The 15,751-nt window shown below is 39.8% G+C and overlaps 1 protein-coding gene across 1 annotated transcript; it reads right to left on the bottom strand.

The window, feature by feature from the left end:
• Window positions 1-238: 238 nt before the first annotated feature.
• Window positions 239-7,974, bottom strand: LOC117333364 (carboxylesterase 3B-like). The gene is made up of 3 exons (XM_033892634.1): window positions 7,084-7,974; window positions 633-2,200; window positions 239-498 (listed from the first exon to the last, which is right to left on the bottom strand). The coding sequence occupies exons 2-3, from the start codon at window positions 2,189-2,191 to the stop codon at window positions 261-263; spliced, it is 1,797 nt and encodes a 598-aa protein (XP_033748525.1). The 5' UTR covers window positions 2,192-2,200; window positions 7,084-7,974; the 3' UTR covers window positions 239-260.
• Between the last annotated feature and the right edge of the window lie 7,777 nt (window positions 7,975-15,751).

Below are 15,751 nucleotides of genomic sequence, written 5' to 3' on the forward strand. Positions count from 1 at the left end.
TTGATATTCATTATCTAAACAGTTGTTAATATCTAACGGACATATTATTCTGAAATATAAACAAATAACATAACAGGACTTGAGCGATGACTGTTGAATTAACAACCACACGTACTGCTATAGCTGGCTGGGTTACCATTGCTCTTAACAATATTTGATTTTAATGCTGATGAATTGTAAATCAAACATTTGTATAGAAGGGGTTTGGAAGACAAGTAATAAGTGATTATGTCTGGTGTATTGATTTATTTCCCCTTTTATTATTGAATTAAGACTCTCAAAACAATCCAAAACAAATAGTAAACCGACAGAGACAGGTCTGGAGCCGAGCTGGTTTCGTCACCGACACTTAAAGTGTTTGGGATCTCATCCAATAGGAACTTCATCCGGGCCTTGAACAGGTCTTTCCCTTGTGACGGTTCATGCTTGATATCTATATATTTCCGGTCGTCAAAACTGTATTCAGGCCAAGGCACCAAACCGGCACCATTTGGGTCCCTGAAAAGAAACATAATTATGTACATATATGTAAAATGAGATAATTTAAATTAATGCCTCTTTAAAACAATTTCAAGACAAGACTAACTGGCTGACAAAAAAAAACCTTTTTTCCAGTTCATCCATTTACCTACCCTGTTTTAGCAAAGTTGACGAAGTATGAGTTGAATGTATCTGTTAAGCCCCTGGCCTGCTCGGTGGACCTAAACGCAGGAGCCTGGTTATAAGGACCGAACTGGTAGCCTGTTTCCTCCCCGTGCCCAGCACCCTGCACCCAGTAGGGTTTTTCGAACAGGTAGGGAGTATCCGTCACCTGGGAAAACACATACTGATATGTACTGCCCGACCCTTTCCCCAGATTATGAAAATCGAGAATTTGTACAGTTGGTGCCAAAAAGCAAGAGTCTCCATACAGATTAGCGATATTTCTACTCCGCTGTCCTACTTCATCTGTACTGTATCTCTTACAGATCATGTCGGATATGTCAGAACCAGCCTGAAACATGTCTCTGGCTACAGTCGGGGCCATAAGATCACAGAGTAATTCTGGTGGGTACCCTTCGCTAGTGTTAAACAGCATACTCTGTTCATAAGGGTAAAACATATACAACGCAACTGCTCCTTCATTGTCCATTGTGCCTGCTATCAAGTCGATAGACGAGAAAAAGACGGATTCCGCCGAATTCGGATCGGCTAAACTGTCCCTCGGCTTCCTACGAAATAATTCTCCATCCACGACTGGGTAGAGCTGCGAGGCGATGGAAAAGTATCCATAGTAATGAACGTTGGTGGTTGGATCGAGAGAAGCATTCATCAACCTTTCAGCAGAAACATACCGGAGACAGTTAGTCAGTACATTACTGTTGATGGTTGAATTTACAGTCGGTATACATCCTACTTCTTTGATCACCTGTCTTGCAACTCGGATGGGATCCTCCGATATCGACATGAGGCTTGTTGCAGATCCACTCTGAGCAGCCACTCGGTGGAATAAACCCCGGTTGCTAGGGATACTTGCTAGTAAAGTTACAGATATTCCACCTGCCGATTCGCCAAATATGGTGACATTGTCGGGATCCCCTCCGAATGCTGCGATATTTGTCTGTACCCATTTCAGAGCTTCTATCATATCCCAGAGTCCGTAGTTACCAGGTAAAATATTGTCTCCTGTGCTCAGGAAGCCAAATACACCCAAACGGTAGTTGATGTTTACCCCAACAACACCTTTCATTGCGAAGTAGGACGAATCGTACGCCGTTCCTTGCTCTATTATAAAGGAACCGCCATGAATCATAAACATGACCGGCTTCTTATGTGCTGTAGAGATCGGATAAGTCGTAAAAATATTTAGCTGCAAACAGTCTTCTGATAATTTTTTGTTTTCTATTCCTGACCACTGATATTCGCCTCCTATAAATTTCTCTTGCATGCATGATGGTCCGAAAGCTGTGCCGTCTAGGGTGCCCGCCCACGGATCTATGGGAACCGGCTTTTGAAACCTAAGCTTTCCAATCGGAGGTTTCGCGTACGGGATGTTACGGAATTGTGCGATGTCCTGACCCAGAACGGACTTAACCAGGCCTCTAACAGATCCGGAAGGAGTGTTGATGGTAGATGTGGACTGACCAGAAACACACGAGACTACTGCCAGGACGACAAGTCTTGTCAACAAGATGAGGCTCACGGCTGCCATTACGGCCACCTAAAATGAGCAATAAAGAAATATTTTCATATTGTACATCAAGAACAAAATATGGATATTATCATTAATCTGTACTCGATGTTTAAAACTACCTGCATTTTGCATGTATGTTTTGCTTGGCACAATCTAAGAAAGGTTTATTTGCGGTTTATCAAAGGAATAATATTGACCTTTTCTCATCGACACGGGGATGAAATACAATAGGACATTTAGATGACTTCTGGATTTAATTGATGGATATTGACGGTCTCCCCAATTTCCAGTCCCCTCACTTTCCACTCCAAGTGAACAGACAAGGTGATTCACAAGCATACTGATAGTCTACAGCCTGTAAGCTTACAGGCAACTTAAAAGCAAAATTTTGTCATTCATATGTTAACACACTCACGATTAAACCTGTAATATAAATATTTTAAACTATCTCGAATAGACGCAGAACACAACAATATCAGACATGGCTTGAATTTAAGTGTTTATCTCAATAGTAAAAAATCATTAAACTAGTGGGGCTTTGTACAACAAGATTATGATTTATGACAATGATTCAACATTTTGATAAGTGTGTACGATTGGATTCCCTGTCAGCAAATTCACATACTTAACTTAGCCTCGCACTAGTTGTTCTGGACAACGCTTTATTGGTATTGGCAAAGCAAATAGCTTCTCTTATTAACCTGTGTATCACTACTTCCCCTTTGGGTGGCTGTTATAATATACAATGTACAACTACTGTGTCCTGTGGGTTGGCTGTTATATAGAATGTATCACTACTGTGTCCTGTGGGTTGGCTGTTATATACAATGTATAACTACTGTGTCCTGTGGGTTGGCTGTTATATACAATGTATAACTACTTTGTCCTATGGGTTGGCTGTTATATACAATGTACAACTACTTTGTCCTATGGGTTGGCTGTTATATACAATGTACAACTACTTTGTCCTATGGGTTGGCTGTTATATACAATGTACAACTACTGTGTCCTGTGGGTTGGCTGTTATATACAATGTACAACTACTTTGTCCTGTGGGTAGCTGTTATATACAATGCATATCTACAGTGTCCTATGGGTTGGCTGTTATATACAATGTTTAACTACTGTGTCCTGTGGGTTGGCTGTTTTATACAATGTACAACTACTTTGTCCTGTGGGTTGGCTGTTATATACAATGCATATCTACAGTGTCCTGTGGGTTGTCTGTTATATAGAATGTATAACTAATGTGTCCTGTGGGTTGGCTGTTATATAGAATGTATCACTACTGTGTCCTATGGGTTGTCTGTTATATACAATGCATATCTACAGTGTCCTATGGGTTGTCTGTTATATAGAATGTATAACTACTGTGTCCTATGGGTTGGCTGTTATATACCATGTATAACTACTGTGTCCTGTGGGTTGGCTGTTATATACAATGTATAACTACTGTGTCCTGTGGGTTGGCTGTTATATACAATGTATAACTACTGTGTCATATGGGTAGCTGTTATATACAATGTACAACTACTGTGTCCTGTGGGTTGGCTGTTATATAGAATGTATCACTACTGTGTCCTATGGGTTGGCTGTTATATACAATGTATAACTACTGTGTCCTGTGGGTTGGCTGTTATATACAATGTATAACTACTGTGTCCTGTGGGTTGGCTGTTATATACAATGTATAACTACTGTGTCCTATGGGTTGGCTGTTATATACAATGTATAACTACTGTGTCCTATGGGTTGGCTGTTATATACAATGTATAACTACTGTATCGTATTGGTTGGCTGTTATATACAATGTATAACTACTGTGTCCTGTGGGTTGGCTGTTATATAGAATGTACAACTACTGTGTCCTATGGGTTGGCTGTTATATAGAATGTACAACTACTGTGTCCTATGGGTTGGCTGTTATATAGAATGTACAACTACTGTGTCCTGTGGGTTGGCTGTTATATACAATGTATAACTACTGTGTCCTGTGGGTAGCTGTTATATACAATGTATCACTACTGTGTCCTGTGGGTTGGCTGTTATATACAATGTATAACTACTGTGTCCTGTGGGTAGCTGTTATATACAATGTTTAACTACTGTGTCCTGTGGGTTGGCTGTTATATACAATGTATAACTACTGTGTCCTGTGGGTTGGCTGTTATATACAATGTATCACTACTGTGTCCTGTGGGTTGGCTGTTATATAGAATGTATAACTACTGTGTCATATTGTTGGCTGTTATATAGAATGTATAACTACATTGTACTGTGTCCAATAAGGCCCCCAAGCCTAACAAAGAAACTCTATGACAAATAGATGCATACCTAGTATGGCCAGGCTGTGGTAATACCTACTACATGTATATCCTATGTGTTGGCTGTTACATAAAACTGATGTGTCCTGTTGGTTGGCTGTTAGATATGACTTGTTAGATATGACTTGTTAGATATGACTTGTTAGATATGACTTGTTAGATATGACTTGTTAGATATGACTTCTCTGTCCTTTGGGTTGGCTGTGACTGACTTTTTCCTATGGGTTGACCACTATACATACCTGGCTGTTATACGTACCTACTATAGTCTATGGTTTGGCCACTATATTATGTACTCACTTTATCCTATATGGGTTGATTGTTATACGTACCTACTATAGTCTATGGTTTGGCCTCTATATTATGTACCCACTTTATCCTATATGGGTTGGCTGTTATATACAATGTATTCTTATTTTATCCTATCGGTTGGCTGTTATACGTGCATACTATAGTCTATGTTTTGGCCACTATATTATGTACCCACTTTATCCTATATGGGTTGGCTGTTATACGTACCTACTATAGTCTATGGTTTGGCCACTATATTATATACCCACTTTATCCTTTTGGTTGATTGTTATACGTACTTTGGCCACTATATTATGTACCCACTTTATCCTATATGGGTTGACTGTTATACGTACCTACTATAGTCTATGGTTTGGCCACTATATTATGTACCCACTTTATCCTATATGGGTTGGCTGTTATATACAATGTATTCTTACTTTATCCTATCGGTTGGCTGTTATACGTGCCTACTATAGTCTATGGTTTGGACACTATATTATGTACCCACTTTATCCTATATGGGTTGGCTGTTATACGTACCTACTATAGTCTATGGTTTGGCCACTATATTATGTACCCACTTTATCCTATATGGGTTGGCTGTTACACGTACCTACTATAGTCTATGGTTTGGCCACTATATTATGTACCCAATTTATCCTATATGGGTTGGCTGTTATATACAATGTATTCTTACTTTATCCTATGGGTTGACTGTTATACGTACAGAATATAGTCAATGGTTTGGCCACTATATTATATCCCATGGATACGGCTTTTTATTACATTTTTACCAGTGAAATATAAAAAATTATTCATTCTATAAAAGTGATATTTTTCATATCACTTTTGCTGATTTGACCAATCAAATCAATGATTAGAAAATAGCAAAATATTTGACCAATCAGAAAGCCCGACATATATGTCAGCACCTGGACAGGGGAAACTACTTTTTTTTGTTTTCATTAGGCCTAGTTAGCATACGGGGTAGGGTTTTCGTTGATAAAAAATGTAATAAACAGAATATCTAACAGTGTCTTCAGTAATACCAAATATCAAAATATTAGCCCACTCGTGAAATATATTTGGTATTACTGAAGACACTGTTAGATATCCTCTATATATACATTTATATACATGGATATCGAATATATCCTATGAACAGACCACTAGGTTTACTTACTACATTAGATGGGCAAACGCGTTAATTATATACTGCTAGCGAGAATTCCCTTTTAGCCCACTGGTAGGATGTCCGCTCAGAGAGTTATTTACCTTTCGTATTAGTATTGTAATGCAACCCTATATCTAAAACCTGTCCACAGGATGCTTTGTGTTGCCTCCTTTCTTGATAAGTAGAAAACTGGTGTATCGTTTAGGTAAACATCTTGTAGACTATGATAAGTACATGTATATAGTTGGTATTATTTCATGAATATGTTCCACTTGGTAATCTATTAAAACAAAAAGGGACAACCAGAATAACGATACATATTTCTGATTTAACTGAATATTTGACGCCTGCCTGGATTTAAGTTAATATTTGACCAAGTCTGTTTACAGTATGAACCATGTCCATATTTACATAATACTGAAATACTCAACGTCCTATATCCTATACAGGCGTACATACTTTAATAGAGCCCAATTATTATCACTAACTGGTGTAAGCCAAGACGCATGGTCAGCTAGGATAATGTTATATATACATATATATATATATACATATGTACATGGAAATAATAATGAAATATAATTATTTTACCTTACATCAATGTTATAAGACATGTAGGTATCCAATGAATATCTCAAAATATCTGGCTAAGGGCATGGATTTTTAAAGAACAACAAATAAGCATGTTGCGTATTAAAATTATTTTTTCATTTGATTTTTTAACGTATTAAAATTTAAAAACAGTGCTAGCTTTTATCATTTCAACGTGATACATAAGTTTATATCATTAAGGAGATTCAGGAAAAATTGGATTCCCATCTAGATTGGGCCTTTTTTTCCATACCATACCTCCTTAGGTATCTAGGACAAACCAGCTGTATGATTCACTTCAATTCATTATTCTACTTTATGAAACTTTGCATTGAAAAGTGCTAATATCTTGTAATTTACCATCCTCATCCTGCATGATATCACTCATGATTCTCGTAATATAAATAATAGTTAGAGATATTAGCTTACAATTAATGGAATGTCATTATCAATTTCCTGTCTTTATAAATGAGATTTAGTAGGTTATATAAATTCTATAACCACCACTATAGGCCTAAAAGACTTACCTCAGGTGTTTTCTGCAAATAGAACCAGTAATGTCCCTCTGTACTATCACTGGGGGAAACGAATCAGTCACAAGGTGATCTTACGGGGGAATTATAAATAATCGTATGTACATAGCTGTGCAGAGTTGTGTCTACCAACCAAGGTACGTCACCTCACAAAGAGACAACACTACAGATGTCCCACCATTAATATACACAACCACGCAAAGTGTGACCGAAAGGTGGAGAGAAAACACAAAAATATCACACAAGGATGAAATACACCACGGCCATCACACATGGAACTCTCCAATTTCATTTTGCAGTGATTCCTTTTCTTTTACACCTATTGGCCGAGTGCGTGCGAGAAAAGAGTTTACTCCAAGTACCCGCTCCAGTTTTAATAGACCCACTACAGAACGAAAACAGATTCAATATTCAAGAGAAAATCCTTGTAGAAGCAACATGAAGGCAGAAGTAGACTCTATCCTTGCTCAGTCTCTTCTGTACTGACGAAGTCAAATCCAGGAAGAGGGAGACCTATCATACTACAAAAAGACTGGAATTACAATTCTGTCTTCACGGGCAAAAGTCGTCACAGCGTCGTTTAATTGGCAGGATGAAGGAAGAAGTATATCCCCATCCAGTTAGCATGCAGGAATCAAGATAAACCAACTGATCGAATAACTTTTTGTGGTGTTGAACTCATCCCTTGTACGTCAGACTTTTGATTGTTAGCGAGACTGCTATGACTTTACATGGTGCCGATAAAACTGTCCAACTTCATCAGACACGGATTTAGGAAATGATTTACGAAACAACTCATCAAGCAGATTTGAAGTCCGGGAAGGGGTCAGGCAGATATAGTTCATATTGCTCTTTATGACATCATCGACCGAACAGAGAAGGAAAGGGATACGACAGTGTAGAAAGATCACCAGCACATGCAAGCCAGAACCACAATGCTTGCAGCAACTTCCGGGGAAAACACAAGACAATCAGATTCAATAAAACTGATGACGAACTATTCACTATGCAGGGAGGTAGTATCTATGCCTGTGTGGTATATTTGGTAAACAGTTTAGTACTGACTGTTACAGATGTAAAGGGATATGCAACGCAGGGGGAATATCTAGAAGAGCACCTGCGGTTCATGTATAATTAGACCAAGTGAGAAAATTCAGCTTATGGGAAGCAAGTACCGCTATATGAGCCATAGAGTTCAAACAAAATGACCATCAGCAAACTACAAACGTCCACGAACACCTGTGCGGAGAAGCACCCTCCAATACCTCTGGCTGCACACTGTTAGTAAAAGATGGAATTAGAGCAAGAAATCATCGGGATGGTTTGGGCACATCCTACAGATCTCCATCAGGGCCCGCAAAGCAATAGATGGGGCCAGCCGAGGAATACCACCTGGAAGTGAAAACAGAGGGCACGCCATGCTCTCGTCGACGACCAGAGGACACGCCATGCTCTCGTCGACGACCTATACCACTGGGATACCAGGGGAAGCATAAACAAACCAGACACGGCTTTAGATACCGCTCTGTCTACCATCATGACGATGCTTGAAGTTGGGCAATGTAGACGTGAAGCCATCTATATACTGTAGTACCAATACAACTTAATTTGCCACTTCTTCACAGTGATGAAAAAGTTTGGTTCTTTGGTGACTGGTGTTTTATTTCTCCTGACGTTAGCGCGTCCTAAGTACACTCGAACTTTGAGGACAACCATGCATGACAACAGCAACATTGAGGACAACTATGCATGACGACAGCAACTTTGAGGACAACCATGCATGACGACAGCAACTTTGAGGACAACGATGCATGAAGACAGCAACTTTGAGGACAACTATGCATGACAACAGCAACTTTGAGGACAACCATGCATGACGACAGCAACTTTGAGGACAACCATGCATGACGACAGCAACTTTGAGGACAACCATGCATGACGACAGCAACTTTGAGGACAACCACACATGACGACAGGAATTTTGAGGACAACCATGCATGACGACAGCAACTTTGAGGACAACCATGCATGACGACAGCAACTTTGAGGACAACCATGCATGACGACAGCAACTTTGAGGACAACCATGCATGACAACAGCAACTTTGAGGACAGCCATGCTCAACGACAGCAACTTTGAGGACAACCATGCTTGACGACAGCAACTTTGAGGACAACCATGCATGACGACAGCAACTTTGAGGACAACCATGCATGACGACAGCAACTTTGAGGACAACCATGCATGACGACAGCAACTTTGAGGACAACCATGCATGACGACAGCAACTTTGAGGACAACCATGCATGATGACAGCAACTTTGAGGACAACTATGCATGACAACAGCAACTTTGAGGACAACCATGCATGACGACAGCAACTTTGAGGACAACCATGCATGACGACAGCAACTTTGAGGACAACCAAGCATGAAGACAGCAACTTTGAGGACCACCATGCTCAACGACAGCAACTTTGAGGACAACCATGCTTGACGACAGCAACTTTGAGAACAACCATGCATGACGACAGCAACGCAACTTTGAGGACAACCATACATGACGACAGGAATTTTGAGGACAGCCATGCATGACGACAGCAACTTTGAGGACAACCATGCATGACGACAGCAACTTTAAGGACAACCATGCATGACAACAGCAACTTTGAGGACAACCATGCATGTTGACAGCAACTTAGTATAATCCTTCAAAGTATACATTTATGGTTGTCCTTCAATATCCAGGGAAATCATTAGACGAAATTCGGATGTAGACCTCATAACGAAGTTGATGCCATTCAATGCAAGATGGCGGCTCGTGAAACTTTCCATTCCCTCTAATGCAGCCAATTATTCCTCTTTAGCAGTTGCCAGCAGCACATAATTCCCAGGCCTCCTTTCTCGTTAGGAAACTTGCATAACATCCATAAACCGGCTTTGCCAGATTTTTTTCACTCTGTTGCAACATTACTCAGGCAGAAAAAATGGTCACACTTGCAGTCTTATTTTTTCTCCCATTCACTATTTCTTTGATATCCTTCTCCATGCCTTCACCCTGATGTCCCGATACACATTGCTCACCTTATCTAAGATCGAAAATGCACAAATTGGATAAATTAAGGGGTTAAGTGTTTTGGCCAATCTTTTTTTCCTGACTTCCTTTCTAAATTTCCACATCTTAACCAGTTTATTGTTCAATAGTCATTGCTTGTCATAATTTTATTATAGAGGAGCATGCACGAGACCTATGACTGTTACTATATTTCTCATAGGAAAAGTTATAGAAAATTTACTCAGTTTTATATTCAAACTGTACATGAATTATTATCAGATACATGTAATATAAAGTTGTACAATGCAGACAAAGAAATGATGAAGTTAAGAGACTGATTACGAAAAACAAAGGACAATAACTCCACATTCAACCAGGCAATGAGCATTGCTTTTGTAAGCATGCATCATTCAGGCTCCATCATCTCAAGGTACAAGTGTATATATTTAATTTCTGTAGGTCAAGTGATGAAATTATGGTCCAGACAAGCAAATGTTGATAGAGATAAATAAAAAAGATACATAGAAATATTTGTTTTAACAAGTAATTAAGGAATTAATTCTTGTTTTTTATCTTTTACTGGTGTATTAACTTCATTTTTAGCTCACCTTTTCCGAAGGTCCGGTTTTTAACAAAATTTGACTGATAGCATCATCATGGGGTGGGAATTTAAAATTGTACAAATCGTGGGGCTGACCCCTGGCAGCTGAGGGGCGGGGCCAAAAGGGGTCAATTTGGCTTAATTGATATAAATGACTTCTTCTGTGGAACTAAGCAATGGATACCACTCGTATTTATCTGGTAGTATCATTATGGGGTGGGGATTCAAAATTGCTAACCCCCCGGGTGCCTGAGGGGTGGGGCCAAAATGGGTCAATCTGGCTAAAATGATAAAAACGACTTTTCTGAAACTAAACAATGCGTATCACCCATATTTAACTGATAGCAACCATATGGGGTAGGGATTCAAAATTGTGTAAATGGTGGGACTGACCTCTGGGGGCCTGAGGGGCAGGGCCAAAAGGGGTCAATTGGGCTATATTGCTATAAACAATTAATTGTCTGGATGTAAGAAATGACAAGAGGCCCATGGGGCCTGTATCGCTCACCTGGTTGGATTTGACCAAATGTCAAAATAATGTACATGTTCAATTTGTCAATACATATACAAAAATGTACTCTCTGAAAGACCATATGGATTATTTTTACACAATAATGGTGTTTAAAGAAACTAAGTCCCTTAGGGTGGGGAAAACCCTTTGGCCTATTTTTACATAAAAATTGTGTTTATCCCTTAATGCCCAGCGATACTATACATAGTTATGGGATTGAGGGTCACAGTAACCATTTATGCAAAATCTGTTCCCCCATCACCAGGGATGTTTCTGACCAAATTGGGTTCAAATCCATTTAAAACTCAAATCTCTATTTCCCCTATTTGGCCCCTCCCTTCAGGCCCCTTGGGGGTCAGAGTCAATATTTATATAAACTCCCTTTCCCCCTTCCCCTAAGGATATTCCAGACCAAATTTGGTTCAAATCCATTCATAATTTTATGAAAATAACGATTTAAAGGAGTAACCCCTATTTCCCTATTTGGCCCAGCCCCTCAGGCCACTCAATATTTATACAAACTCTTTTCCCCCCTTCCTCTCTGGATGTTCCTGACCAAATTTAGTTAAAATCCATTCGTAACTTAATAATTAATAGCGATTTAAAGGATTAACCCCTATTTTCCCTATCAGACCCCACTCCTCAGTCCCCTGGAGATTCAGAGTAAAACATTATACCAACTCGGTTCCCCTTCTCCAATGAATATTCCTGACCATATTTGGTTTAAGTCCATTTAAAACTTTATGACTAGTAGCAATTAAAAGACTAATCTCTATTTCCCCTACTTGGCCCCGCCCCTTAGGCCCCTAGGGGTACAGAGTAAAAATTCATATAAACTCTGTTCCCCCTCCCCTCAAGGATGTTCCTGACCAAATTTGGTGAAGAGCTATTCAATACTTCAGGAGTAGTAGCGATTTAAAGGAGTGACCCTATTTCCCCCCGCCCCTCAGGCCCCTGGGGGTTGAGAATAAAGATTTAAACAAACTCTGTTCCTCTTCCTCCAAGGATGTTCCTGACCAAATCTGGTTCAAATTCATTAATAACTTTATGACTAGTAATGATTTAAAGGATTAACCCTATTTCCCCTATTTGGCCCTGCCCCTCAGGCCCCTGGTGGTTCAAAGTAAAAATTTATACAAACTCTGTTTCCTTTCTGCCAAGGATGTAACTGACCAAATTTGGTTCAAATTCATTCATAACTTTATGACTAGTAACGATTTAAAGGATTAACCCTATTTCCCCTATTTGGCCCTGCCCCTCAGGCCCCTGGGGGTTCAAAGTAAAAATTTATACAAACTCTGTTTCCTTTCTGCCAAGGATGTTACTGACCAAATTTGGTTCAAATTCATTCATAACTTTATGACTAGTAACGACTTAAAGGAATAACTGTATTTCCCCTATTTGGCCCCGCCCCTCAGGCCCCTGCGGGTTCAGAGTAAAAATGTATACAAACTCTGTTCCCTTTCTGGCAAGGATGTTCCTGACCAAATTTGGTTCAAATTCATTCATAACTTTATGACTAGTAGCGATTTAAAGGAGTAACCCTATTTCCCTATTTGGCCCCGCCCCTCAGGCCCCTGGGGGTTCAGAGTAAAAATTTATACAAACTCTGTTCCCCTTCTGCCAAGGATGTTCCTGACCAAATCTGGTTCAAATTCATTCATAACTTTATGACTAGTAGCGATTTAAAGGAGTAACCCTATTTCCCCTATTTGGCTATGCCCCTCAGGCCCCTGGGGGTTCAGAGTAAAAATTTATACAAACTCTGTTCCCCTTCTGCCAAGGATGTTCCTGACCAAATTTTGTTCAAATTCATTCATAACTTTATGACTAGTAGCGATTTAAAGGAGTAACCCTATTTCCCTATTTGGCCCCGCCCCTCAGGCCCCTGGGGGTTCAGAGTAAAAATTTATACAAACTCTGTTCCCCTTCTGCCAAGGATGTTCCTGACCAAATCTGGTTCAAATTCATTCATAACTTTATGACTAGTAGCGATTTAAAGGAGTAACCCTATTTCCCCTATTTGGCTATGCCCCTCAGGCCCCTGGGGGTTCAATGTAAAAATTTATACAAACTCTGTTCCCCTTCTGCCAAGGATGTTCCTGACCAAATTTTGTTCAAATTCATTCATAACTTTATGACTAGTAGCGATTTAAAGGATTAACCCTATTTCCCCTATTTGGCCCCGCCCCTCAGGCCCCTGGGGGTTCAGAGTAAAAATGTATACAAACTCTGTTCCCCTTCTGCCAAGAATATTCCTGACTAAATCTAGTTCAAATTCATTCATAACTTTATGACTAGTAGCGATTTAAAGGAGTAACCCTATTTCCCCTATTTGGCCCCGCCCCTCAGGCCCCTGGGGGTTCAGAGTAAAAATTTATACAAACTCTGTTCCCCTTCCGCCAAGGATGTTCCTGACCAAATCTGGTTCAAATTCATTCATAACTTTATGACTAGTAGCGATTTAAATGATTAACCCTATTTCCCCTATTTGGCCCCGCCCCTCAGGCCCCTGGGGGTTCAGAGTAAAAATTTATACAAACTCTGTTCAACTTCTGCCAAGGATGTTCCTGACCAAATTTGGTTCAAATTCATTCATAACTTTATGACTAGTAGCGATTTAAAGGAATAACCCTATTTCCCCTATTTGGCCCTGCCCCTCAGGCCCCTGGGGGTTCAGAGTAAAAATTTATACAAACTCTGTTCCCCTTCTGCCAAGGATGTTCCTGACCAAATTTGGTTCAAATTCATTCATAACTTTATGACTAGTAGCGATTTAAAGGATTAACCCTATTTCCCCTATTTGGCCCCGCCCCTCAGGCCCCTGGGGGTTCAGAGTAAAAATGTATACAAACTCTGTTCCCCTTCCCCCAAGGATGTTCCTGACCAAATTTGGTTCAAATTCATTCATAACTTTATGACTAGTAGCGATTTAAAGGATTAACCCTATTTCCCCTATTTGGCCCCGCCCCTCAGGCCCCTGGGGGTTTAGAGTAAATGGTAGCATCCCTGGGAGGTTGGGACTAAAAAATCTATATATGGTCCAGCTGACCCCCAGGGGGCTGAGGGGTGGCTATAAAAGTGGTCAATTTGGCTTAAGATATATAAACGACTTCTCTGAAAGTTATGTACATCGCTATATTTGATTGGTAGCATCCTTATGAGGTGGGGATTCAAAATGGTACAAATAGTGGGGCTGACCCCCTGTGGGCCTAAAGGTTGGGCCAAAAATGGGTCCATAAGGCAATACATGTATTGATATTAATGGCTTCTTCTCTAGAACTAAGCAATGTGTGACATTGATATATATCAGTGGTAACATCCCCAGGAGGCTGGGATTCAAATTTATACAAATAATGGGGCCCCCACCCCCTTGGGTCAGGGGTCTTTCCTCACCTTTGAAGACTTCTTTCTTCTGTTTTATCATTGAAACCATTCAGATTCCCACCCAAAACCATATATAGCCTTGCTGGGCATCAAGAGATGAATACAATCCAGGTGTAAAAATAAGCCCAGGGTCTTTCCCCCACCCCATGGGACTTGTGGTTTCATGGGATAGCCTTGCTGGGCATCAAGAGATGAACACAATCCTGATGTAAAAATAAGCCCGGGGTCTTTTCCCCACCCCAAGGGACTTGTGGTTTCATGGGATAGCCTTGCTGGGCATCAAGAGATGAACACAATCCTGATGTAAAAATAAGCCCGGGGTCTTTCCCCCACCCCAAGGGACTTGTGGTTTCATGGGATAGCCTTGCTGGGCATCAAGAGATGAACACAATCCTGATATAAAAATAAGCCCGGGGTCTTTCCCCCACCCCAAAGGGACTTCTGGTTTCTTTAAATATAATCATGTTGAATCTTGATTTCGTTTCTTGGTTATATCTTTGAAGCATTTGAGATCCTGCAACATAGTCATACATCAACTAATAAAGCTATTAGTAAATGGAACATAAACATTATTTTGATGTTTGCTCAAACAAACCAGGTGAGCGATAGAAGCCCTCTGGGCCTCTTGTTTACAGATATTTTAAAAGATGCATGTTTGTGCATCATGTTGATAATCTAAAAAAAATACACTGTAGTTTACACACCAGTAAAATGATAAAAAACAAGAACTATTCCTTACATTTACTGTGTTTTTATTTAATGCTATCAAAAAATTAAATCAGCATTCTTTTTTCGGCATTAAACTAACAGAAATGGCAGCCGGACAATTACTGGATTTGCTATAAACCTGATTCCGATTTTCTGGGAAAGGTTGTCAACTACAGTAAGATATTTCAAACATTTTATTTTTTCATCGTTATATTTAAGTTAATTCTACCATATTTCATTCATTTTTGATAGGAAAAAAAGTCAAAACAGAGAACACAATAGTCATTGCACATTCACACTAATTGCGTATGTGTGCACCGGTCTGGCTTATGTATTCCTTCACATCAATGTCTGATGTTTACACACTTGTGGTTAGTAATGTTATATAACCAACACACAC

The sequence above is a fragment of the Pecten maximus genome, chromosome 1, assembly GCF_902652985.1.
Source record: "Pecten maximus chromosome 1, xPecMax1.1, whole genome shotgun sequence".
NCBI lineage: Eukaryota > Metazoa > Mollusca > Bivalvia > Pectinida > Pectinidae > Pecten > Pecten maximus.

What these genes read in the sequence shown, in the direction of transcription:
- LOC117333364 (XM_033892634.1), bottom strand. Translation starts at nt 2,191, where the DNA reads ATGGCAGCCGTGAGCCTCATCTTGTTGACAAGACTTGTCGTCCTGGCA. An exon ending in GTCAACTTTGCTAAAACAGG is followed by an intron (nt 499 to 632) that starts GTAGGTAAATGG and finishes GTTTCTTTTCAG; the next exon opens with GGACCCAAATGGTGCCGGTT.